Source organism: Microtus pennsylvanicus, chromosome 10 (assembly GCF_037038515.1).
Source record: "Microtus pennsylvanicus isolate mMicPen1 chromosome 10, mMicPen1.hap1, whole genome shotgun sequence".
NCBI lineage: Eukaryota > Metazoa > Chordata > Mammalia > Rodentia > Cricetidae > Microtus > Microtus pennsylvanicus.
The window spans coordinates 101,459,369-101,483,050 of record NC_134588.1 but is presented as its reverse complement, the minus strand read 5'-3'; the positions used below and the strand labels follow the sequence as shown (position 1 = coordinate 101,483,050).

At 47.2% G+C, this 23,682-nt stretch overlaps 1 protein-coding gene across 7 annotated transcripts in view; it reads left to right on the top strand.

Annotated features, from left to right (window-relative positions):
- Disp1 (dispatched RND transporter family member 1) overlaps positions 1 to 5,258 on the top strand; it is a 145,446-nt gene extending 140,188 nt beyond the window's left edge. For all 7 annotated transcript variants that reach the window (XM_075989375.1, XM_075989370.1, XM_075989376.1 and 4 more), the window contains one exon: positions 1,660 to 5,258. In XM_075989375.1, coding sequence (XP_075845490.1) covers positions 1,660 to 5,235 — 3,576 coding nt within the window. In that variant the 3' untranslated portion in view covers positions 5,236 to 5,258. The remainder of the gene's footprint in view (positions 1 to 1,659) is intronic.
- Positions 5,259 to 23,682: the final 18,424 nt, after the last annotated feature.

Genomic DNA, 23,682 nt, shown 5'->3' with positions numbered 1-23,682 from the left:
AGTTCCAGCCCACAGCCTCCTTGTACCACCCACGCCTCTCCACACACGAGTCCCACTTTACCCAGGCTAACAATGCGAATAATGTGTAACCTGGGTCTTAGATAAGTCTGGCTTCCAAAATGATTGTGCATGTCAGCCAACTTCTCTGTCTTGGAAAGAGATTTTAATGAACAGTTGACGAAGCCTAGTTTAATCAAGGTACAGGCTGTGTGAAATCACGTTAGGAAAACTCTCCACACCCTTTCTGAACTTTGGAGTGGTTCCCTAGAACAGCCTTTGGTAAATAAAGAGGAGGGAAAGTGATAAGGCCAGCCTCCTCAGCTCTGGTCCCTCTGATCAGAGGTCTCTAGTCAGGCCACAGAAGAAGGCTGGCGCTCACTGTGACAGGACCAGACTTCCCAGGGACAGCATCCTAAATGACGCACTGGCCACACCAACCCAGAGTCGCCACAGTTCCTAAGGACCCCAGCCACCATTTACCAACAGAGAAAAGTTCCCCAGAAAGGGTTCTAGCCAACCTGAGTAAACAAGGATGTAGAAGAAGAACTAAAATTCTACTTTTTGGTTTATTTATATTTGTTAACTTATACTTATTTAAATTCAGATATAAAAATGTTTTAATCTTAAAATATTGACCCTTCTCACCTTATTTCAGAAAATCATTTTAGAGCCAAGCAGTGGTAGCACATGCCTTTAGTCCCAGCACTCGAGAGGCAGAGGCAGGCGAATCTCCTTGAGTTTGAGGCAGCCTGGTCTACAGAGCAAGTTCCAGGACAGGTTCCAAAGCTACAGAGAAACCCTGTCTTGAAAAAAAAAGAAGGGAAAAAAAATTTTTAGTCTTAAGTTTTTCATGACTCCAGTCCCTTTTTGATTTTTCAAATAGAATTTTTTGTCCTAGTCTGTTCAGACTCAGGAACAAAGTACCTTAGGTTAGATAATTTGTCAACAAGTGATTTGTTCCTAACAGTTCTAAGAACTGGAAGGTTTTAAGATCAAAGAGCCTGCAGATTCCGGGTCCAGTGAACCTGTCTCCTAAGGTGCCATCTGTGTGGCATGATACAGTACCAAAAAGCACAAACACCCTTGAACTGCTACCATAAGGGCACATACCCACTAAACCTCCCAGAAGTCCGCCTGTCAGGACTGTCACGCTGGGCACCAGATGGTAAGGTATGGATCTGGGGGAGGTATGGCAGCCATAGGAGTACATTTAGGGATAATATCTTTGCCTTCAGCTGTGTTTATTGGGAATTTGGGGATTTGTCACCAAAACTTTCATGCCAAGACCCAGAATTTTCAGGAAACAGCAATTGGACAGCTGTTTCCTTCCTCCTGTGAGTGCATGAACTTGAAAACATGTCCACTTCATTACTTCTGTGGTGATTTTGGAAGGCTCTGTTGCTAAGCCAAACTCAGTACTGGTTGGCACGGCATTATATTTGTATGCCATTCCCAAACAGGAGTTGGCTGTTCAAATCGAGCAACCTTTAGAATAGCTGTACTGTGAGATCCTGGGGGGAGTGCTCACTTGTGTACACACCAGCACACTCTGTGAAAGAGGATGGTTTAGCTTCTGTGCCTTCCTCATCCCTAGAGGCAGGAGTGAACTGCGGGTGGCGAGTCTGTTTAAACTCCAGCCCTGCGTGTCTGTCTCTGCAGATCAGATCTCACCCGCAGTTCAGCGACCTCTGCCAGAGGACCACTGCCGTTTCCTGTTGTCCCAGCTGGACCCTGGGGAATTACATCGCCATTCTGAATAACCGATCATCCTGCCAGAAGATTGTCGAGCGAGATGTCTCCCACACACTGAAGCTGCTTCGAACCTGTGCCAAGCACTACCAAAACGGCACCCTGGGGCCGGACTGCTGGGACAAGGCGGCCAGGAGAAAGGACCAGCTCAAGTGCACCAATGTGCCACGCAAGTGTACCAAATACAACGCCGTGTACCAGATCCTCCACTACCTAGTAGACAAGGACTTCATCACCCCAAAGACAGCTGACTATGCCGTGCCAGCTTTAAAATACAGCATGCTCTTCTCCCCCACGGAGAAGGGGGAGAGTATGATGAACATCTACCTGGACAACTTTGAAAACTGGAACTCTTCGGACGGCATCACCACCGTCACGGGGATCGAATTCGGCATCAAGCACAGCTTGTTTCAGGATTACCTCCTCATGGATACCGTGTATCCCGCCATAGCCATTGTCATTGTCCTCCTCATCATGTGTGTCTACACCAAGTCCATGTTTATCACTCTGATGACGATGTTCGCCATCATCAGCTCCTTGATCGTCTCCTACTTCCTCTACCGAGTTGTGTTCAACTTTGAATTTTTTCCTTTTATGAACCTCACCGCACTCATCATCTTGGTCGGAATTGGCGCAGACGATGCCTTTGTCCTATGCGACGTCTGGAACTACACCAAATTCGACAAGCCTCGTGCAGAAACGTCAGAAGCGGTGAGCATCACCCTGCAGCATGCTGCCCTCTCCATGTTTGTCACCAGCTTCACCACGGCCGCTGCCTTTTACGCTAACTACGTTAGCAACATTACTGCCATCAGGTGCTTCGGGGTGTATGCAGGAACCGCTATATTGGTGAATTATGTCTTGATGGTCACCTGGCTCCCAGCTGTCATTGTTCTGCATGAGCGGTACCTCCTCAATATATTCAGCTGCTTCAAAAAGCCTCAGCCACAAGCCTACGACAAGAGCTGCTTGGCAGTGGTCTGTCAGAAGTGCCGCAAGGTACTTTTTGCCATTTCAGAGGCATCTCGGATTTTTTTTGAAAAAGTGTTACCATGCATCGTCATCAAGTTTCGCTACCTTTGGCTCATCTGGTTCCTTGCCCTGACTATAGGTGGGGCCTACATCGTATGCATAAACCCAAAGATGAAGCTGCCTTCGTTGGAGTTATCCGAGTTCCAGGTGTTCAGATCCTCTCATCCTTTTGAGCGCTATGATGCTGAGTTCAAGAAGCTTTTCATGTTCGAGCGGGTTCACCACGGAGAGGAGCTCCATATGCCCATCACGGTAATCTGGGGCGTGTCCCCAGAAGACAGCGGCAACCCCCTAAATCCCAAGAGCAAAGGGAAGCTGACACTGGATAGCACTTTTAACATTGCTAGCCCAGCCTCCCAGGCCTGGATTTTGCACTTCTGTCAAAAACTGAGGAACCAAACATTCTTCTACCAGACTGACCAGCAGGACTTCACCAGCTGTTTCATTGAGACTTTCAAACAGTGGATGGAGAACCAGGACTGTGACGAGCCTGCCCTGTACCCGTGCTGCAGCCACTGCAGCTTCCCCTATAAGCAAGAGGTCTTTGAACTATGCATCAAGAAGGCCATCATGGAGCTGGACAGGAGCACAGGGTACCATCTGAATAACAAGACCCCCGGGCCGAGGTTCGATATTAATGATACCATCAGGGCTGTGGTGCTGGAGTTCCAGAGTACCTTCCTCTTCACGCTGGCTTACGAGAAGATGCAGCAGTTCTACAAGGAGGTGGACTCGTGGATTTCCAGCGAGCTGAGCTCAGCACCCGAGGGCCTTAGCCACGGCTGGTTTATCAGCAACCTGGAGTTCTATGACCTTCAGGACAGCCTGTCCGACGGCACCCTCATTGCCATGGGGCTCTCGGTGGCCGTTGCATTTAGTGTGATGCTGCTGACCACGTGGAATGTCATCATAAGCCTTTACGCTATCATTTCCATAGCTGGAACCATATTCGTCACAGTTGGCTCCCTCGTCCTGCTGGGCTGGGAGCTGAATGTGCTGGAGTCTGTCACCATCTCGGTTGCAGTCGGCTTGTCTGTAGACTTTGCCGTCCATTACGGGGTGGCATATCGCTTAGCTCCAGATCCCGACCGCGAAGGCAAGGTCATCTTCTCTCTGAGTCGTATGGGCTCTGCGATTGCCATGGCTGCATTGACCACATTTGTGGCTGGGGCCATGATGATGCCTTCCACAGTCCTGGCTTACACCCAGCTGGGCACCTTCATGATGCTTGTCATGTGCATCAGCTGGGCCTTCGCCACCTTCTTTTTCCAGTGCATGTGTCGGTGCCTGGGGCCACAAGGCACCTGTGGCCAGATCCCTCTACCGAAAAAGCTCCAGTGCAGTGCCTTTTCACATACCTTGTCCTCAAGTCCTGGTGACAGGGAACCGAGCAAAACCCATACCGCCAGTGCTTACCGCGTGGACGCCAGGGGCCAAAAGCCCGAACTGGAACATGAGTTTTACGAGTTACAGCCCCTGGCTCACAGCTGCACTGCCCCAGAAAAGAGTATTTGCGAAGAGCCACACATCTGCCCCGAATTTTTCAATGGCCAAGCAAAGAATCTAGGGATGCCTATGCCCGCAGCCTACAACAGCGACCTCACCAGAAGCCCCAGGAACGAACCAGGCTCAGCCTTGTTACAGCCCTGCCTGGAGCGGGATGCCGTGTGTCGCTTCTCTCTCAAGCAGAGATGTAACTGCCCAAATGCCTACACACACTTAAACTATGGCCCTCACTCCTGCCAGCAGATGGGTGACTCCTTATGCCACCAGTGTGCTTCCACCGCCAGCAGCCTCGTCCAGATTCAGAAGGGGGTGGCGCCTCTGAAGGCCACACACCAGGCCACTGAGGTCCTTTTGCATCCCATCCGGCATATGCTGCCCCAGGGGATGCAGAATTCTCTGCCTAGGAATTTTTTTCTCCACCCAGTGCAGTGCCTTCAGACCCAAGAACAGCTTGATCACCCTGGCATGCATAGTCTTCGGAGCGTGGATGAACGTCTTCCCAGGACAGCAGAGCCATTGCTGTCTGTCAGCAGGAGCACTGAGTCTTTCCAAAGAGCTTGTTGCCATCCTGAGAGTAACCAAAGGGGACTCTGCAAAAGTAGAGACATGGGGGACACAGAGGACAGTGGGGGGACTGAATTTGGGGTCTCTAGTTTACCCAACCAGACTGACACCGTGGAGGAGATGGTGGAGCCAAGCCTGCCGCAGACAGATGAAAATGTGAACTCAGAGCAGTTAAATCATAATGAACCAAAATGTAGATTCAGCCATTTAATAGGGGAGGCTGGCTACAGGTCCTGCCCGAACAGTCCACAGAGCTGCAGAAGCAATGTGAGATTGAAGTGCAGTTCCACAGACTGCCAGATGCCAAACCTTGAAGCCAACGTGCCTGCGGTACCAACACACTCAGAACTGTCTGGCGAAAGTTTGTTAATAAAAACGCTATAATAAACCTAGCCTTGCATCCAGAAGCACTGCCTCCGTCGTTCTTTTGAATCAGGAGTGAGATCTAGGAGCCTCCAAAGGGAGGCTAACAGCAGGTGTGTTTCACGGGTCACTGTGTTTACAGTCCAGAATATTTTTGTGTTCCCTCCGAATGGTTAGCACACTCAACAGACTAGTGAGTGTATTAAGATTACTGGATTTTCAGGTTACTAGGGTCTTGTTTTTGCTTTTTTTTCCCAATAAGTAGTTCTTGTACATTCCTACCCATCTTGACTGACATCTCTTCCCCACTCCTGAAGCAGTGAATCAGATTGAAGGTGTGAGCTACCTATAAGGTTCGGTTCTCTCAGACAGTCAATTATCCGGCATCTTCATTGTGGTGCATTTGACTGATGGTAATTAAATCTTCTCATTGCTCAGCATAAACACCAGGACTCTAATTAACAGAGCTACCTCAGTTAAAAACTAAGAACTAGGCAGCATTAAAATATATGTTAATTAAAAGTTCATGCCAAGCACCTTTAGAGTACATTTGATTTGTCTTGATGGGTGCCCTACATGAGGCCTGTGGCACATTTATATCCCAGTTGGTACCTTTCCAGATCAACTAGATGGACAGTTGCTATGACACCTCCTAACCTAGACGTCATAGGCATCACCTTGCGTCAGGCAGTGGTTGTGTTAGTGCCACAGAAAGAGAAATGTGAAGAGCCGTGATCATCCATGAAGCACTGTATTTCAGGGGGTACATTGATGACAAAGAAGGACCCAGGTCAGATGTGTCTGGGCCTCCCAAAACCTTCAGCGTAAGGGATCTTGTTATCTGGAGTGTTGCCTCCATCTCTGATCCTAAGGGGCCGTGTTCATAAGGTTTCTGTTGCTGTCTCCCAAGACATCTTAGGATAGCTCCACCATGCTGCTGACACCTGGGAATGCGAAGCCTTCAGGCAGCGTCTTTGGTGACAGACACTGTGTCTGTGGTGGGAGCTGATGGTGTGTACCTTCTGGGTAGTATATCAGGTGACAGTCCCAGTCACCTGACATCCCAGCTCAAGGAGAACCTGGCTCCACCTGGAGCTGCTACAGGTCCAGTTTATTCCTCCAAAGAATCTGGTAGGAATATTCCCAAATAGAAAAGTCGCTTTTGGAAAGTCTTCGTCGTTATTTTTCTAGGGATGGTTTTCCAAAATTGATCTCCATAATCCTAGGATTTGAAAAAAACAAAAACAAACAAACAAACAAAAAAAACCCTGTCAGGAGCTGAAAGGAGACCTATGAGGCATGGACTCTAACTCCCCTCCATCAAAGCGTCTCTTTGCAACTTTCGCGTGAATACTGGAGTAACAAGTGCCCTGCCACGTCTGTCTCTCTCCAGCTGGTCTGTTACTCATTAGCGCTTCTTTCATGTCTCTGAAGCAATGCAAACATTTCCGACATCTCAAGAACCGGATGTCCCTCCAGATGCTGAAATAGTCACCATGTCCTCGCTGGCCTGCTCTGCCCACTCAGTTGTTCTTCTGTTTATCAGATGGCGGAGTCCAGGCGCGGTACCCACAGCAGACTGCTGACACACCTTGATGATGTCTGGTCCCCAGGAGACAGTGGTGCTCCTGATAGCTCACTTAGAGATAGAAACACTGTTGGGCTCCTTAACAGCCAACTGTGAATGGAACCAGCTGTGCCTCTGGCATAGCGCCTGGTGCTGAGCTGCTCTTTCCAGCAGTACCTGCCCAACCCCCATTGCCTTGGGTTCTTAGATCAGGTGACAGGGGAGGGGAGGGATGGGAGACCTAGAAGGCAGGTGAAAGCCTTTGTTTTCCTTCCGAAATGTGTAAACATCAAGTTGACTAATGAAAATCCAGGGCTTCCAAAGCCCTTGTGTTCGCCACCAAGCTCCCACACTGTGTTCTGCCAGCTGTCCTGGTCAGGAGGCCCAGTGGCCTTTGTCCCTCCTCAGGTCTGTTTAAAGCTACAAACCTTGCTGGACCTATGGGCCCTTTGCACATTTTCTTCAGGGCAGAGGAGCTTTGAGGTTCCTGGATTTCATACAGGTTTACTTTGGTTTGCTTGGTTAGTTAGTTGGATTTTTAGCATTTTATTTTACTCTATATTATTTTAAGAATTTGGTTGCTGGGATCCAAAGCTTTAAAAATATTTCTTTTTAACTCTTCACTACTGTGCAGAAAGGCTTCTCTACTTCTGCTTCTGTTTCACAGGGAAGTTTCCCATGTTGTACTCCAAAAGGTGATGCATGAAGAACCTCCACACAGAGGAAAGAGCCAGGCACACTGAAGCACTTGCAGTCTGGAGGGGTTTGGTGACCCGTCTTTGATTGCTGAGTCCCTGTCACCAAATTGGTCCCTCCTTCTTCCCTTGCCATGTCACCTTTTAAATCCCCATTTGATTGAGAAGTGGACTTGGCCAAGAAGAAGGCATTCTTCACAAGGAAGAACCTGTTGTTTGAACTAATCTCACAGCTTCGTCAGTGTGTGCTCTTGTCTGGTATGTGATTGCTGGAGACACACATCCTTCTAAAACCATGCTCTTCAGAGATGATGCTGAACTGTCATTAAACTCTGATTTCAATAATCTGTGTGTCAGCCTCAATCACTGTAAATTTAAAAGCTTTTGCAGGGGTGGTGTGTAGAACGCTTTCACAGATGTGGCCTTAAGATCAGGAAGTGTGCCTGGTTCCCAATTGCCTCACCTGGAAGCCATCTCTCCACCAGCAATTAGGATCATTTCTAAATGAAAAGAAGAAAAAAATGAGGCCCAGTGACTCCCAAAACAGCTGTATCATTTCATATATTAACAAGGAGAGTCATTTTAGAAAAAAAAAATCAGGTCTGTATTTTTTAAAAGGAAAGGACTGATTTTATTTTTCATAAAGTTGGAGCACAGCGAAAAGGAATTTGCTGAAATCATGAGATTTTTTTGTTCTAAAACGCAAAGGCAGCTGTTGTGTCTAAATGCTTGTACATATTGTAGCTTTCCACATGTTTGGTCTCCAGTTGGTTTTAAATGGCATTTTTGTTAGCCATTTTAATGGGTGCTTGGCTTTCTATGCTAAGAGGCCCTGTATTTTTGTATTGTATAGACAGGAAAGCAACATGGTGGGCCAGGAGACTCTTTTGCCCGTGGTTCAAATAATATTTTAACTGCTGTCATTTTATATTTTGTAAGGGAAGAAAAAAGATGGCATTTTTCTTGGTGTTAGCTTCCTAAACCAAAGGGTGCATACCCTAGATCAGTTCAGAGCAACCGGGGCCCAAAGGCCTTCCAGCTGCCCATGCTGTCTGTGGGACATAAAGAGGACAAATGCCAGCTGGGATTCAGAAGTCGGGGTAGTGTTGCGGCTTACAAAGGGGTGCATGGGACAAAACCCTGACATTCCAGAAATCATTGCCCCAGAAAGGGCTCTTTCCAGCTTGGATATTCTATTCTCTAAGTAAGTAGCCCAACCAGAGCTTACCCTGTCTTGAGCTAATACAGTGGGGATCCATGCACCTCCACACTCATCCCCAGACCCCACCGATGGGGTACATCTCTTGACTCAGTCTGACTCATCCTGAAATAAGACCCAGACTCCACATTCTAGAATCCACCGAGAAGGCTAAACGTGGATGTTAAAGCAATAGCCTCAGTGTTGCAATTCCAGCTGTAATGGAATCTGCCTTCCTAAAGAGCAAAGGGCGGATTATTTTCTGAAAGAAATATTTGTCTTTGGAACCAAATAAGAGTCTTAAGAACTTGGTTTAATTCAAGATAAAGTAGCAGAGTAAAATTTGCCCACATTTTGTGTGTCAGTAAGTCATTTGTGTGTGTGTTGTTTTGTTTTGCCGTGTTTGGAATTCAACCTAGGGCCTGGGACTAATGAGACAGTTAACGGAAAAAGGATTTTACTAAGTAAACCAATAATCTGAGCAAGATTACAAAGCCTGCTTGGGCTAGAATTAAAGAACAAAAATGAAAAACCTGTAATCCTGCTTTTGCGATGTCATCTGGTTGTTAAAAATCTCATTATTAAAAACTGGTCGACTAGAGTTTTCTCTCAAAGTTGGTTTAAGTGCGGGGTGAGAATAATGAGCGCACACCTGTGTTCAGGTAGCCTTAAATGAGGTCTCTACTCCCTGTGGCACCAGAGCGCAACTGGGGACACACCCAGTCTGCAGGTGGTTTCTGTTCTCTCGCCTGACACCAGCCACTGAGGTCTTGGAGGAACAAGCTTCTCTCTCCAGCTGAATTTCCTTTTGCAAAGGGTCTGAGGAAAGGCTTTGCGGGATGAGCTAGTCCCTGGAGATATGATGGCTGATTGAAGTTCCAAATGGTTGGTCATTTAGACCTTGGAAACATTTTGCCGTTTAGTTCTCAACCTGTGGGTCACATTTCAGATATTTACATTACAGTTCATAAAAGTAGCAGTTATAGGGGGCTGGAGAGGTGGCTCAGCGGTTAAAAGCATTGCCTGCTCTTCCAGAGGTCCTGAGTTCAATTCCCAGCGGCCACGTGGTGGCTCACAACCATCTGTAATGAGGTCTGGTGCCCTCTTCTGGCCTGTAGGAATACACGCAGACAGAATATTGTATACATAATAAATAAATAAATATTTAAATTAAAAAAAAAAGTAGCAGTTATAGTTATGAAATAGCAACAAAATAATTTTATGTTGGGGGTCACCACAACACAAAGAACCTCAAGGGCCACAGCATCAGGGATGTTGAGAATCCCTGCTGTAGAGTGTATTATAATTAACCCCTTATACCAGCAGAGGATAGAAGCCAACTTAATAACCCTGAATTGTTTCGTGTAATCCCTTCCCAAATTCCAATTTAGATTTCTTTGCTCTCAGAAGGAGCCTGGGCTCCATTGAGCAGCATGGGGGAATTCCTTTGGTGAGCCTCTGCACTGTGAATCATGGCAAATACACAGTTCTCTAACAAACACTTACACACCCATCCACGATGTGCCCGTGTGGCGGAGAAGACCAGTTCCAGCACAATCCTACCCTGATACATTCACCCAGATCCTGCTCCAAGGGGCAGAGATGTCTGTGTTCTCTGTACATTGGTTCCATATCCTGCCTGTGGCTTGGGAAAGTTGGGTCGCAGGAGCGTTAGCTATCCCGGAGGCAAATAGATTTCATCGTGTGTGATTCCAGCTGCATTGGAGTGGGAGGATGGAACCTACCTGTGCCTTTCCAGACCCCACCCACCCGGCTCATCACTAGTGTCCATGGCCCTGCATCGCCATTGTCTGGCTGGCTGTGTGTCTCCATCACTTGACTGACTCCTAGACAGCAGTCATCCTCTTGGCCTACTACGCCAGTGACAGGACTTGACAGAAAGTCTTCCTCATTGGGGACTGAAGGTAGAGCCACCAGTGATGAGGAGAAGCCACTGGGAAGCACAGAGACATTCTAAACTCCAGCTCTGTAAACAAATACAGCTGCATAAGTCATGCGCACACGCCCCCTCACTTGAGCTAAGACCGTCTTCATGGGAAGCTGTGGGCCAAGGTTTGCACAGATGAGCGAGTGTGGAGATGAGGTGTAAATGGATGGGTTGCTGAGCAGGCATCTTCATGGGGAGACCTTGCTCAGCCCAGATATAGTGGGAAGGGCCTTGGTCCTGCCTCAAAGCAATGTGCTAGACGTTGGTGACTTCCCACAGGAGGCCTGGCCTTCTCTGAGGAGTGGATGGGGGTGGGCTGGGGGGAAGGTGTAGGGAACAGAGGAGGAGAGGGAGTAGGAACTGGGATTGGTATGTAACATGAGAAAAGATAGATTTTTTAAAAAAAATAAAATAAAAATTTAAAAATACAAAAAAAATAAACTATGAAGTTGAACTTAATTCACCTGAGCTGAAATAAACACAGCTTTTCCCACAATTTAAAACTAACATGAATAAAGCATGTTTCTAGATGGTAGGGTTTCTTGATAACTGCATTGTTTTGAAGATTTCCTTATGTATCTGAATGTTTACCTGTGTGTACATATGTGCACCGTGTGTGCCCTCAGAGGCTTGCTTGAATGAGAGTTTACAGGTGGTTGCGGGTGCTGGCAGCCAAACCTGGGTCCTCTGCAGAAAAGCAAACGCACTTTCCCTCCGGACCATCTCTCCAGAGCATCTCTCCGGATCATCTCTCCGGACCCCTCATACCTTGACTTGAGCCACGTGGCCATCTCTCCAGACCCCTCATATCTTGACTTGAGCCACGTGGCCACTCTCCTGATTCACTTCTCTGCTGGACTGTTTGTCCATGGCCGACTCATATTCAAAGCCACCCTCCATATATAGTTTTACTTCCTCCACTCATATGTGGGTACCCCTGCATAACATTGATTTCATACTATTTGAGATCTAATATTTGTTTCATGTTCATTTAGAGAGTCCTACTACTTGGTAATTGAAAAGCAAAACAGGATTGCCACAATCCTATAAAAAAATAATAAACTTTCAACTAGAGAGGCACAACTGACATCTTTCAGAATATTTGCCTTATTTTAGAATCCCCCTAGCTCAGAGTGCTTGCTGATGCAAACAGACTCTCCCTTGCTTTGACTGTCATCCGTGTGTAGGTTCCCTCATTTATATTACAAATATTGCTGAGGGCCAAGGCAGAGCAGGATGGCTACGGGCTCAGTCGTTGGGGCCAAAACAAGACAAGGGTCTCATCTTCCTGGAGCCTCGAGTAATACACAGATCATTACCAAAGACAAGTGAGCACCTGGGAAGAAAAACTCAATGCAGCTGTCATAAAGGGCAGTGTCCTCACCGCTATAAAAAAGATGTCTCAGGGGGCACTCCCTGGGAGGAGAGACAAATAGGTAATCTAGTCACTCAGCCTGCTATATATTTGTTTGAATGTTTACGTATGGGTGTGTTTGTGGGGGGAGGGGTGTTCGTGTGCCCTGGGAGCACACAGAGGTCAGAGGATAGTCTCTGATGTTGGTCCTTGCTTTCTACCTTGAGATAAGGTCTCTTGTTCCTTCGATGAGAATGCCAGGCTAACTGTCCAGCAAGCTTCCGGAAGTCTCCCGCATCCACATCCCATCTCTGCATTGGTATCATAGGCATTTAAATAACATGCCCATCTTTATTTTTGCATTGTGGGGATTCAAACTCAGGTCCTTACACTTTCTCAGCAAACACTGTTACCCGTTGAGCCACCTTCCCTGCAGTGAATTTGGCATTTTAACTTATCAGATTGGCTAGAATTTGATAGCAAATAAACTGTGCTGACTTATGTCCCAAAAGGTATGTCAGTATTCTCACTCACTGTGTTCACCACTTACCCCAGAGACGGTCCTGGACTTTGTAAACTTAACTGTGACTGGAGTGTTCTATGTGAATTTTCTAGGTTCTCTAAACGCATGTTTCTTTAAATTAGACCAGTCTTTACTGGAAGCTGTGCACTATGGTAGAATGAATGATTGAGAAAATGTTCCAAAGTATGAGAGAACTATTGTTGGAAGTATTCACTGAACCCCTGACCCCCCTGGACTCATTTCTCCCCACTCACCAGGTTCCACTTGCTAATTCCTGCAGCTGCTTATAAAATAACTACTCTGAGTCTTCTTATCAGTTACATACTTCGGCCTATTAGCTCAGACTTCTTATTAACTAACTCTTACATCTTAAATTAACCCATTTCTATTAATTTATATTTTACCACGAGTCTCGTGGTTTGTTACCTCTGGCTTCTTGGGCAGCTCCATGGCGTCTGCCTGACACGGCCTTCTTTCCTCCTCTGTCTCTGCCTGGATTTCTCACCTAGCTATACTCTGCCCTGCCATAGGCCAAAGCAGCATCTTTATTAACCAGTGCTTATAAAACATATTCACAGCATACAGAGGGGAATCCCACATCGGAGAATGGATTGCTGAAGCAGTCTAGCAAATATATCAACCAGTGTTTGAGAAAGCGACAGAGGCACTGTTAGAATAAGTAAAAATCACAACGGAGCCACATGGAGCATGGTGCCACACACCTTTAATCCCACCTCTTGGGAATGTGAGTGTTGTATACTTAAATTTACTTCCTGCTGTCTGGGGGTGATGGCATCTTTAGGGGATCCTGAAAAGAAAAATTGGGGTTAACTGTCAAGTCCTGGGAGAGGTGGCTGTATCATTTGTTGTCCAGTCTCTGCGTAATGGGAAAGTTCAGGGCTGGTCTTGAGTCCTGGCTAGAGTAGTGTGTGAGATTGAATCATCTCAGCTAGCCACCTCAAAACTGTCCTGAGCAATTTGTAGTCCAAAGCCGATATTTAGGTGTTGTTTTTCAACTTAGTGGTATTATCATAGTCCTGGAGGAATTGTTGTTGTGGGGCCCCATCTTCCCTTTGGAGATGTCAAAGGTCACTGTAAGGCATGCTTGTGGTTCAGTGCAGAAAACTGATGGAGACTCAAACCCCAAATCATGTACAGGAAGGTGGATGAAACCATTTTCTAGAATTAGTTAGTACTCTATATGACCATTAATATTATGACAAAATGTTTAATATATATAAATCTTATAAGTCTTTTGCCTTCAGAAAAGTTGTTCAAGAGTCAATATAAAACCAAAGGGGATAATGAGACCAGTGGCAACAAAGTAGTCCTTAATATTTTTTTATTCTGTCCCATATCAGGTGACTTTTCTGACATGAGACAGAGATTTTGGATTTGACTTTAATAAGCGTGCTTGGGTTTAGGAAAGGAGAGAGCCACACTCCAAATCCAAAGCCAACTTTAATCTTTAACGGGACCGGGACTCCAGAAAGACCATTTGCGTTACATGTCTGTAGAAAACAGCAGAAACAAACATTTGGGAAGATTTCTAAAATTTTATCCTGTTGGAAGTGTGATATACCAATAGGCCAGTTTACTCTTTTTCTTGACACATTTTTTTTCTGGATGATTTGTCCTTTTTCTTCAGATGTCTCATTTGTCCAGTGGTCTTCAGATTTCTTAGCTGGATACCTTTATTCTCCTCAAAAGACAAAAAACAAAACTCTTCTCCAACACTAATTTTGGGGAGATTCTCTTTTGGCAAGTTATATCTGATCAAATGAAAAGCATTTGTTAGTTTTATAGTATTATTTGTCTAGCTTCTGAATTTGGTATCATTCTATTTGCTACTGATATCAATCTTTGTAAGAAATCCCTGAAGTTTCTTTTGGGCCCTGTATGACTTTAGCAAATGATTAAATCTTCTTTCAATTTTGTCACGGCTTTCAAAACTGCTGCATAGAATGAAGTCAGGATGTGACCATCATATAGTGATTGCCTTTTTACAGTAGCATGGTCTTCTTCTCCAAGAATTTGATCTTGGGAGATTCCTATACCTCTAGGGTTACTCCTTTGTTTAATAGTCTTAACCTCTTCTCTGAACCAGGTTCTCCATTGTAATTGTGGACCAGATTCTGAAACAGCTTTAACCAAGTCTGTCCAGTCTTTAGGGATAATTCTGTTACACACTGACTACAAGTTAAACATTTGCTTCACAAAAGGTGGATGCATGCCATATGAGACTATTGCTTCCTTGAATCTCCTTAAATCTAACATTGGCACAGGAGTCTATTCAGCTCTTACAGAGTCTCTAGCATTTGGCAATTTCTGTGAGAGAACAGAGATACAGGTTTCCTCAAATTCCAACATGATAAACAGTTGAGTCTTCAATAATAAGAGAACACAGAAAGTCACAAGTCAAGGCTCTTTTCAGGTATATTGGTAGTAACATTAAGCAGGTAAGTTGAAGCGTCCTCTATAGTTCCTATGCTAGCTAATGACGCTTAGGCGTTTGGTTGGTTAAACTGGAGTCTTGTTAAGTTAATAAATTCTGTTAGCCACAGGGTGTGAGGTCTGATACAGAAGTGGCCAAGGAACGGCTATTTGGGGAGCTAAAGATAGCACAAGAGGTACTGTCATTAGGTTCTGGATACGCAGAACCCCAACTCCTCCACAGTCACTGATGCTTTCATCCGTCAGCTCACACAGTTCAAGGGGAGGTGAGATTTCTCTCTGGGAACTCCTGCCCACATTGCATAGCTGTACTCTGCCTGTACTCACCCAGCACACTACCTTCCCACATCCCTCTTCCTCTCTTGCTGGCTTCCTTCTTTCCAGCCAGCAGTCTCCCTCTGCCCCCCATGCCTTTTGGTTGTTGCTTGGCTTTGCTTTTGGATAGGCCTTGTGCACACAGGCTGTGTGCTCAAGGCTGTCGGAGTCGTGTTGTTTCCCGAAGACGACACGTCTCACAGCGCCCCTCTCCATCTTCCAGGTCTCAGTCTTTCTGCCAAGTTTTCCATGACCTCCCCTGGAGCTTGGAAAGGGTGACAGAGATGTCTCCTTTAGGGCCGGTTACTAATGACAGCATTAACTGTTCCACTGCAAACAGAAGCATCAGTGGCCCAGGCCGAGAGGAGTTTACATGGAATCAGCACAGATACTTAGACGGCAGTTTGGCTCTGTGTCCATTACCGAAGCGTCGGTAGGACAGCAGTGTGTTCTCTTTTGATGCCTGTGATGTCCTCACTCTGTCAGTCACTTCTCTGGTGCTGTGGGAAAGCACCATGACCAGAGGAAGTGAAGGGGTTTTTTTTTTTGGATTCTGGTTCCAGAAGGATAAGAATCCATAGTGGTGGGGCAAAGGCAGTGAGGAGCAGCCATGGCAGAACAGGACCAGGAAGCTGACCACAAGCAAGAAGCAGAGAGAGCAATCTGGAAATACTAAGTTTTTAAACCCTGAAAGCCTGTCTGGTGACATGGCACTTCACTGGGGCAGGCAATAGACTGGCAGCGAGGTCTGCTTCTGGTACCCAAGTTTGACCCCAGGTCTTGGTACACGCAAGAGTCCTCAGGCTTACATATCCTCGCCTTAGTCAGATCTGCTCAACGTCAGTTGGTCAGGGTTCCACCCAACGCAGCCAGGAAGAAGCGGCTGGCTCTTTGTGATCAGCCTAGGAATCTTCCCAAGCAGGTCTGTCCCTTCTCCCACCTCCCTCTCATGCTTCCTTAGGACTCCCTTTTCTCAGAAGCCGAAGGCCTGTGGTGCCAACCTCTGCCTTCAGGGGAAAATCCACCATGCAGCAAGTCTAGAAGGTGACAGGAAGGGCACTGCCATGTGGGGGACTGGGCAGTGGCTCTTTCCCTCCTGTCTTCCAGAACAAGGCTGCACTAAGATAAACAGGAGGCTGCTCACCCTGGGAATTCCCAGACAACGTGTTTCTCTTTAACTGGAAGAAAAGGGATATCCTGACATTGATCTGTGGCGTGGTCCCTGCTAAGAATCTTTCCAGACCTGCAGAGGAAGGGCCAGGACATGAACTGTCCTGCTAACTGGACTGGACCAGCTGCAGTGAGGACCAGAAACAGCTGGACTTATCCCTGAGGGGTGAAACAAAGAGAAATCCATCCTGGGATGTTGACTGGGGAAATAGCTCTAGACCCCAGGCGGTGGCAGAGTGGACAGAGGCCTGTCCTATTTCCTCTCTGCATCCGTACTGGACGGGACCACACTGTTCACCTCCCTGGCTGGGAGGTGCCAACCTTGAACATCATACAGGGTCTGCTCAGGATACTCCTTGAGCAGCTTCTACCTGGCTTGCCTACAAGGGTGGGGTTGATAGGTGATGTTTTCTCCATTGCTCCTCTTCTGCAGAAACCCTGGAAATCAGGTTCTCAACAGCAGGACTGCCCCATGGCCTGCTCTCACTGTCTGGTCCACATCACCAACATGTTTGTGAGATCCGTGTGCACCCAGGGCACTGGAAACAAACTCACCAGGCGTGGTGGCCATCAGTCCTTGCTCCACTCCCTCAGATCCCGGTTTCCTGAGAGAACCATTTTCATCTCCATGCCCTTGTTTCCCCGGCAGCATGGAGTGGGCTATCAACTTCTAGTGCCACAAGCTTCTGTCTGCATTGCAGGCTTCTCAGCTTTCTGAGAGCGATTTTATTACCCCACAAATGCACACTCAGACTCTCGATAGTGAGCTGATCCATAGCCAAGTACAACTGTCTCCTGCTGTTGACAGGAACATAGGCTGTAGGCCTCGTCCTGAGCCACTCTCTGAGTGTGGGGAGCATAACTGAGGGACTGCAGGTGAGGAAAGCCATGCTGGTCTGAGGGAGAAGAGGCCTCGGGCTCCTCATACCAGTACTGAAGTCAGGGCATCTTGTGCCCTTCCCACTATCTCCTCAGGACCCTGAGGAGAGAAAGGAGAGCCACCATCCAGCTGGACACCTCAGAGTTGACTTCCACGTGGGCCTAGGTTGTCCTGCTGACTGGCCTTGGCTGGCCCATGGCTGATCCTACAGGAATGGTGTCCACAAGACAGAAGGTAACTGTGTTGAGGAAGAGGGTTTGCTGTAAGAAGTGAGATCTTGAATTCAGGAAGGACCTGAATTCAAATGCAGAAAAAAAAAAAAAACCCTTGGGCTGGAGAGATGGCTCAGAGGTTAAGAGCACTGGCTGCTCTTCCAGAGGTCCTGAGTTCAATTCCCAGCAACTACATGGTGGCTCACAACCATATGTACTGAGATCTGGCGCCCTCCTCTGGCGTGCGGACATACATCGAGGCAGAATGTTGTATACATAATAAATAAATAAATCTTAAATTTTTTTTAAAAAACCCTTTAAATTCCAGCATTGGAGGGGTACTTATCTTCCCAGGCACAAGTGATTCCCCCAGCTTCCTCACCAGCCAGCTTAGCATCATGTGGCAAACTCCAGGCCAGTGAGAGACCAGTTTCAAAAGAGAAGGCAGTGGCTACTGAAGGACATCTCAGGTGTTAGCCACGCCACAAGCACACATGTACATACGCACATACACAGACATACACAAACACACAATACTGGTATACATGTAGATATATACGTACATATATAAACATATACATATAGACATGCAGAGAGACATAGACATATACACATACACAGACATAACATATACATTCACACAATCACAGAATACACATATACATACAGACACAAACATACATATAGAAACACATACAGATGTAAACATGCACACACATACATGCAGATGTATACCATACATACATACACACACACACACACACACACACATACACATATACACACAGACACAGACACACACATACCTATTGTACGTCCCAGAGGCCCATAAAAAGGCAGGAAAAGACTTGGGGTTGCTCTCCAGAGATAGAAATGGGGGCAGAGCAAAGATGGCAGCTGGTCTGGGGAGACAGGTAGAGAGGCAGAGTTCTTGGAACCTGAGATGATTTTGCAGCCATGGTGCTGGTCGGTTCTGAGTGGTTGCTGCTCTCTGGCAAGCTGGAGCTTGCTAGGAAGAACAGCTGAACTCTGGGTCATCACACTTGCTCGGGTTCAGGGTTGGAGGGAAATAAAGGGAGATCAGAAGTCATGACCCTTGGAGGCCAGACCTCTCCCCAGCATCTTCTTCCCCAGATGGCTTCCTGCTCTCCTCTTCCCTCTGGGCTGTCTACCCTTCCCAAGGATGCTGCTGCTGGCCTCTGCTGTCACAGTTCTCTGGTTTTCTTTTTCTTGGCAGGCCAAAATTCTTTCCTTTCTCTTGGACCCTAAGACATATTCTCTGTTCTCAAATAAATCTAATGGCCTCTAGGAACAATCTGCCTCAGAGTCTTCTACGGAACTTGAGAACTTACTGTGACTGCCTTTTAAACCCAATCATAATCCTACTGGGAATCCATAGTGAACCAATAGAGAAAATCTGACACCATTAAAAACGTTCTGATCACGTAACAACCAAGGATTAATTCAAAATCAAATGTGTGATGATGAATCAGAGCTGTCCGGCAGTGCTCGCCTGTGTTGCTTTGGGCGACTTCACTGCAGCCTTGGTTCTTAACCCAGCACGTGGGCACGTTGTCCTGTAAGGCACACTCTGTCATCAAGGACTGCCGCCTGAAACACCTCGACTCAGACAGTTTGGCTCTCGCCTTGCAGTTTCACTTGTCAAGTTAAGTGGCTTCTATCCCCTGGACTTCAATTTCCTAACCTGTAAATGGGAGTAGCAGCAGGCACCACCTTACGGCTTGTTGAAAGAATCCTGAGAAACTGAGCTGTGGTTGGACGGTAGCTTCCATGTTCTGCAGTGCCCGTGCCTAACGGGCTCTGTGCAATCTCTTGGGAAAGCCAACAGTCTGAAAAGGGACCCTTATCAAACCATAACGGCTTGACCTCAGAAGGCCATTTGGTAGGCATGGTATGCACACACAGCATGGGTCTAAGGTGCACAGTTAGCAGTTCAAATGCAAAGCACTCATTGGGTCCTAAGAGTGTTGCTAAGCCTGGGCATTTGCTGTTTGACGCGCTCACCAGTGACGACACTGGCGAATCTAAATTGGTTGAGTTGTATTGACCATATAGTTAAACGATGTGAAAAGACTGATCTCTGTAGAAACTGGTACAACCTCCTTCTCTTGTAAATGAGGCTCTGGTCACCTGGAAGTCTACTACAGCTTCTTGTCCTCCAACATCAGGTAATCCCACTGAGCCCGGACTTCTTTCTCTTGGGTAGGGATTCGGAGTGTGAGGCTGGGACAAGGGTCTTCGGAAAGAAGACAGGGCAATCTGTAGCCCTTGCCAATGTCTGTGGTCCTGGTCACCTGCATGACTTGTCTGGCCCAGAGGTGGTGAGGAACTGTATACCAGACCCTGCATCAGCCTATGGTAATGAGATTTACCACATGTCTTGGGGAGAATTCATCCATTCTGCAGGCTTCTCAACCTGTCTTGAGGTCCAAGGACCCTGTGGCAAGTCTAAGCAAAGAGAAGTGAGGGTGAGCATAACCGGCTTTGTTGTGGAGAGTTACTCTGATGTGCTCTGCCGTCAACCGGCCTCTGCTGAGCCCCATCACAGGAGGGGATAGCAAGCTGCTTGTGGCACCAAACCCGGGAGAAAGTGAGTGTAGGCTGGTTGAGAAGAGTTTTTGAAAGGCCACGGGATGGGTGGCATTCTTATAAGAGTATTATTATTATTATGTCCGAGGAACAGCTTGGTACCCAAAGAGGAACCAGAAGGGCAACTCAAGGGGGAGCTATAGAAGCTGTCAGGCAGAACAGTGGAATAAGGTTTGCTTCTGTTTGTAAAGTTCTCTACGTGTTAAAGGTTTGGGTTTGGGACTATTCAGAGATGTGGGAACTTTAAGTAGGACTTGGGAGGAAGGAGGAGATTTTAGGCCATTGGTGGGATGTCCCTGAAGGGGGTGGTAGGACCCCAGTCTCTTCCTCTTTTGTTCCCAGATATGAGGTGGATGGTCTTGTTCCTTCATGCAGTTCCTGCTACCTACCTTACCGCTGACCCAACCCAGCCAGCCAATCATAGACTGAAGCCTAGACTGAGAGACCAGACAAACCTTCTCTTTTCACAAGCTGATTACCCTGAGTACTCCTTACAGTACTGAAAAGCTAACAAACGCATCATGCCTGCCATTTGCATCTCACATGTTGGCTTGCCCTCAGCTTCCCAGGAAGTACCGGTCCTTCCCGGACAAAGCCTTGGGGCTGAGTGCTCCTGCCAAGGCAAGTCCCACAGGATTTACCAGGCTCTGAGACCGTGTCACTAATCACCGGCTTATCCTTTCTTTCTCTAGGGAACTTCAGACGGCTGGAAAGATTCCCTTGGTGTTTTAGAAGAACATAATAATTAAGCATTTTGAGGGGAGAATGCTTGCAGAAGTTCAAATTGGATGCTATATCAGGAGATTATGGGTACCACTGCCAAGAAGAACCAGCAAGGAGGGCTGCCGGTGGCAGAAGTTGAATTCAACTGAATTATCAGTGAACCATGCTGGACCAGCAGGGCGGGGGTGGGGGTGAGCAGCGCCTTCCCAGTACCTCCACACAGTCTCCATCTGTTCCCAGCCCTGACCCTGGGTCAAACAGATCAGAGAGCAGCTGGAAGCTCTTCTGCCAGGAACCTTGTAGGATTTCTGACCTAAGAAATGGGGGGATTTGGGGGACAGGCCAGCAGACCCTTTGCCACATGGCCTCAGGAACCCCAGCAATTTCTCTAGAGTTGTCAACTACTCCAAAAGATTTTCTCTTGTTCTCCCTAAAGTCCTAGCCTTCTTCAGAGACTTCTAGGCTGGGAAAGGAGCATCTAGACTTGCTGTAGGCCCTGTAGACTCTAGGCTGGCTTTGGGGACCTGTTAGGAGCTTCCACAATTTTCTGGAATCCCTTGCAGAAGAACACTAGCGCCTGTATGATGGCCAAGAGGTCAGAAACCAGGCAGCCTCCAGCCAGGAGACAAGAGAAGCCATGAAAGTAAGAGACACAGAAGGAAAGAAAGATTAAAAACCCTGGGGCAAAGGGTAGATAAAGAGAAACAGGTTAATTTAAGTTAAAAGAGCTAGCCGGAAATGAGTCTAAGCTAGGCCCAGCATTCAAAATTAAAAAGTCTCCGTGTCATGATTTGGGAGCTCATTGGTGGCCCAAAGGAGAAAAAAAAAATGCCATAGCTCTCCCTACCCCCACTGTGAAATTCACAGAAGATTTCTGCCCAGTTTCGTGGCCTTCATAAACCTCACACTCTGGGCTAGGGTGTGAGCAGGAGCAAGGCTCATGAATGGGACACAGGAGAGTGGTTGGGGTCAAAGAGCAAGTGGACTTGGGTGGTACAAGAAAGGTAGCTAAGCAATCTTATAGGGAGCAAGCTTTTAATTGGCGTTCCTCCATGGTCTCTGCTTCAGTTCCCACCTCCAGGCTCCCGCTGTGTGTCCCTGCCCCGAGCTCTCTTTGTGATGCACTGTCCACTGTAAACTGAAATAAGCCCTTTCCTCCTCATGCTGGCTTTGGTCAGGATTCTGTTAGAGCAACAGAAAAGTAAGTAGGCCACCGTATTGGCGAAGATCTTGTTTCTTCCTGAGAATGCTCTCATGCATTCTGGGAGTTAGGAAATAATGCAACAGGAGTTGCTATAAATAAATGCTTCGCATTCAGACAGGCAGTGAGGAAACAGTGGAGATATGCCAGATTCTAGCTAAGGGCCCCCCAGTGTCACCCCACCCTATTTCATTCTTGTTCTGTATGTGGTGGCAACAGCAGCAACAATAGGCCACTTTATTTTCAGTAAACAATTTGTGTCTTCAAAGCCCTTCTAGACATGGTCTATACAGACACCGACAGACGAGGAAACGCGCGTCAAAGATGAAAGGGGCTGGTTCAGGGCCAGTTTGCTTGGCGCCAGCTGAAAGGCAAATATGTGCTCTCCTAACCAGGGCCTTAGAAGATTTGCTTGGAAGCTTCCTGTAACACAGAGACAGCTGAGCTTTAGCGAGTTAAATAAGGGTTGAGATGTTGCTTTCACGACACGGGAGGGTCCCACAATGCAGGGTAGAGGACGTCAGAACTTTCCTTTAGTCACAGGATGAGCTGGAAGTGTGTGTGGCCTAGGCTGGAAGCTGTCCTCCATTAGGGTGAGGGGCATGGAGGCGATGGTGACCCTCTTCAGCTTGGGGAAAACTCAGTCAATGGTTTGACCCAAAGGACCTGAACATGCCAGGCAAGGGATCCACCACTGAGCTACTTGTACCCAGGCTGCGGGTCATTCTCACATTGTCTCTGAGAGGCACCAGCAAGGCTGGGGAGTGTCGAGAAAGAATGGTCTAGGAGGAGTGAGTCCTCAGATGTGGCTCAGGTCCTGGTTTTGTCACCTTGTTTCCCAGGCTTTATTTTCCTTAGGACAAAGGCAAGACTCATAGGTGTCAAAGGGAACATGGCCCTGTGCATTTCTTGATTTGGGAATCATGAGATTGTACACTGCTGTTTTGTCTGGTCTGTGGATTTTGTTAAGACAACTTTAGGATTAACTCCTCTACCCCTCCCTCCCTCCCTCCCTCCCTCCCTCCCTCCCTCCCTCCCTTCCTCCTTCCTTCCCTCCCTTCATCTCCCTCTTCTTTCGTTTTTTTGTTTGTTGGTTGGTTGGTTGGTTTGCTTTTGAAACGAAATCTCAGATTTGCTATGTAGCTGGCCTGGAACTTGCTTCAGAACTGAGGATAGATATCCTTGAAGTCCTTCCCTCCCAAATGCTGGGACTACAGGAAGCCTCGACATTATTTCAGGATTTTGTCAAAGTAAACCAAGACTCTTGGTCAGTGGGAGACTTCTTTTGCCTGGGGTCTGTGGCCAAGACACTGAGACTCTACTGCTCCACCACTGGCTGTGTGAGGCAGGGTCTGAAGGTGGCTGTGCCAGTCCTGGGACAGCGATGCTAATCCTGCAGTTGCCATAGCAACTGAGGACCGAGTCTTCTCTCTGGCCCACTTCCTCCTGTTTGGATGAGTTTTGCAGACTTCTTGTGACTGTTAGCTCCTGGCCTTCCTTTGCGGGCGCCTGCGCAGCACTGAGCACAGCCTGACTCCTCACCTTCGAGGAGGAAGCTCCCTTCAGTTTTAATGGGGGACTATTCTCCCCCATTTAATCTTAATGATCAATTAACACT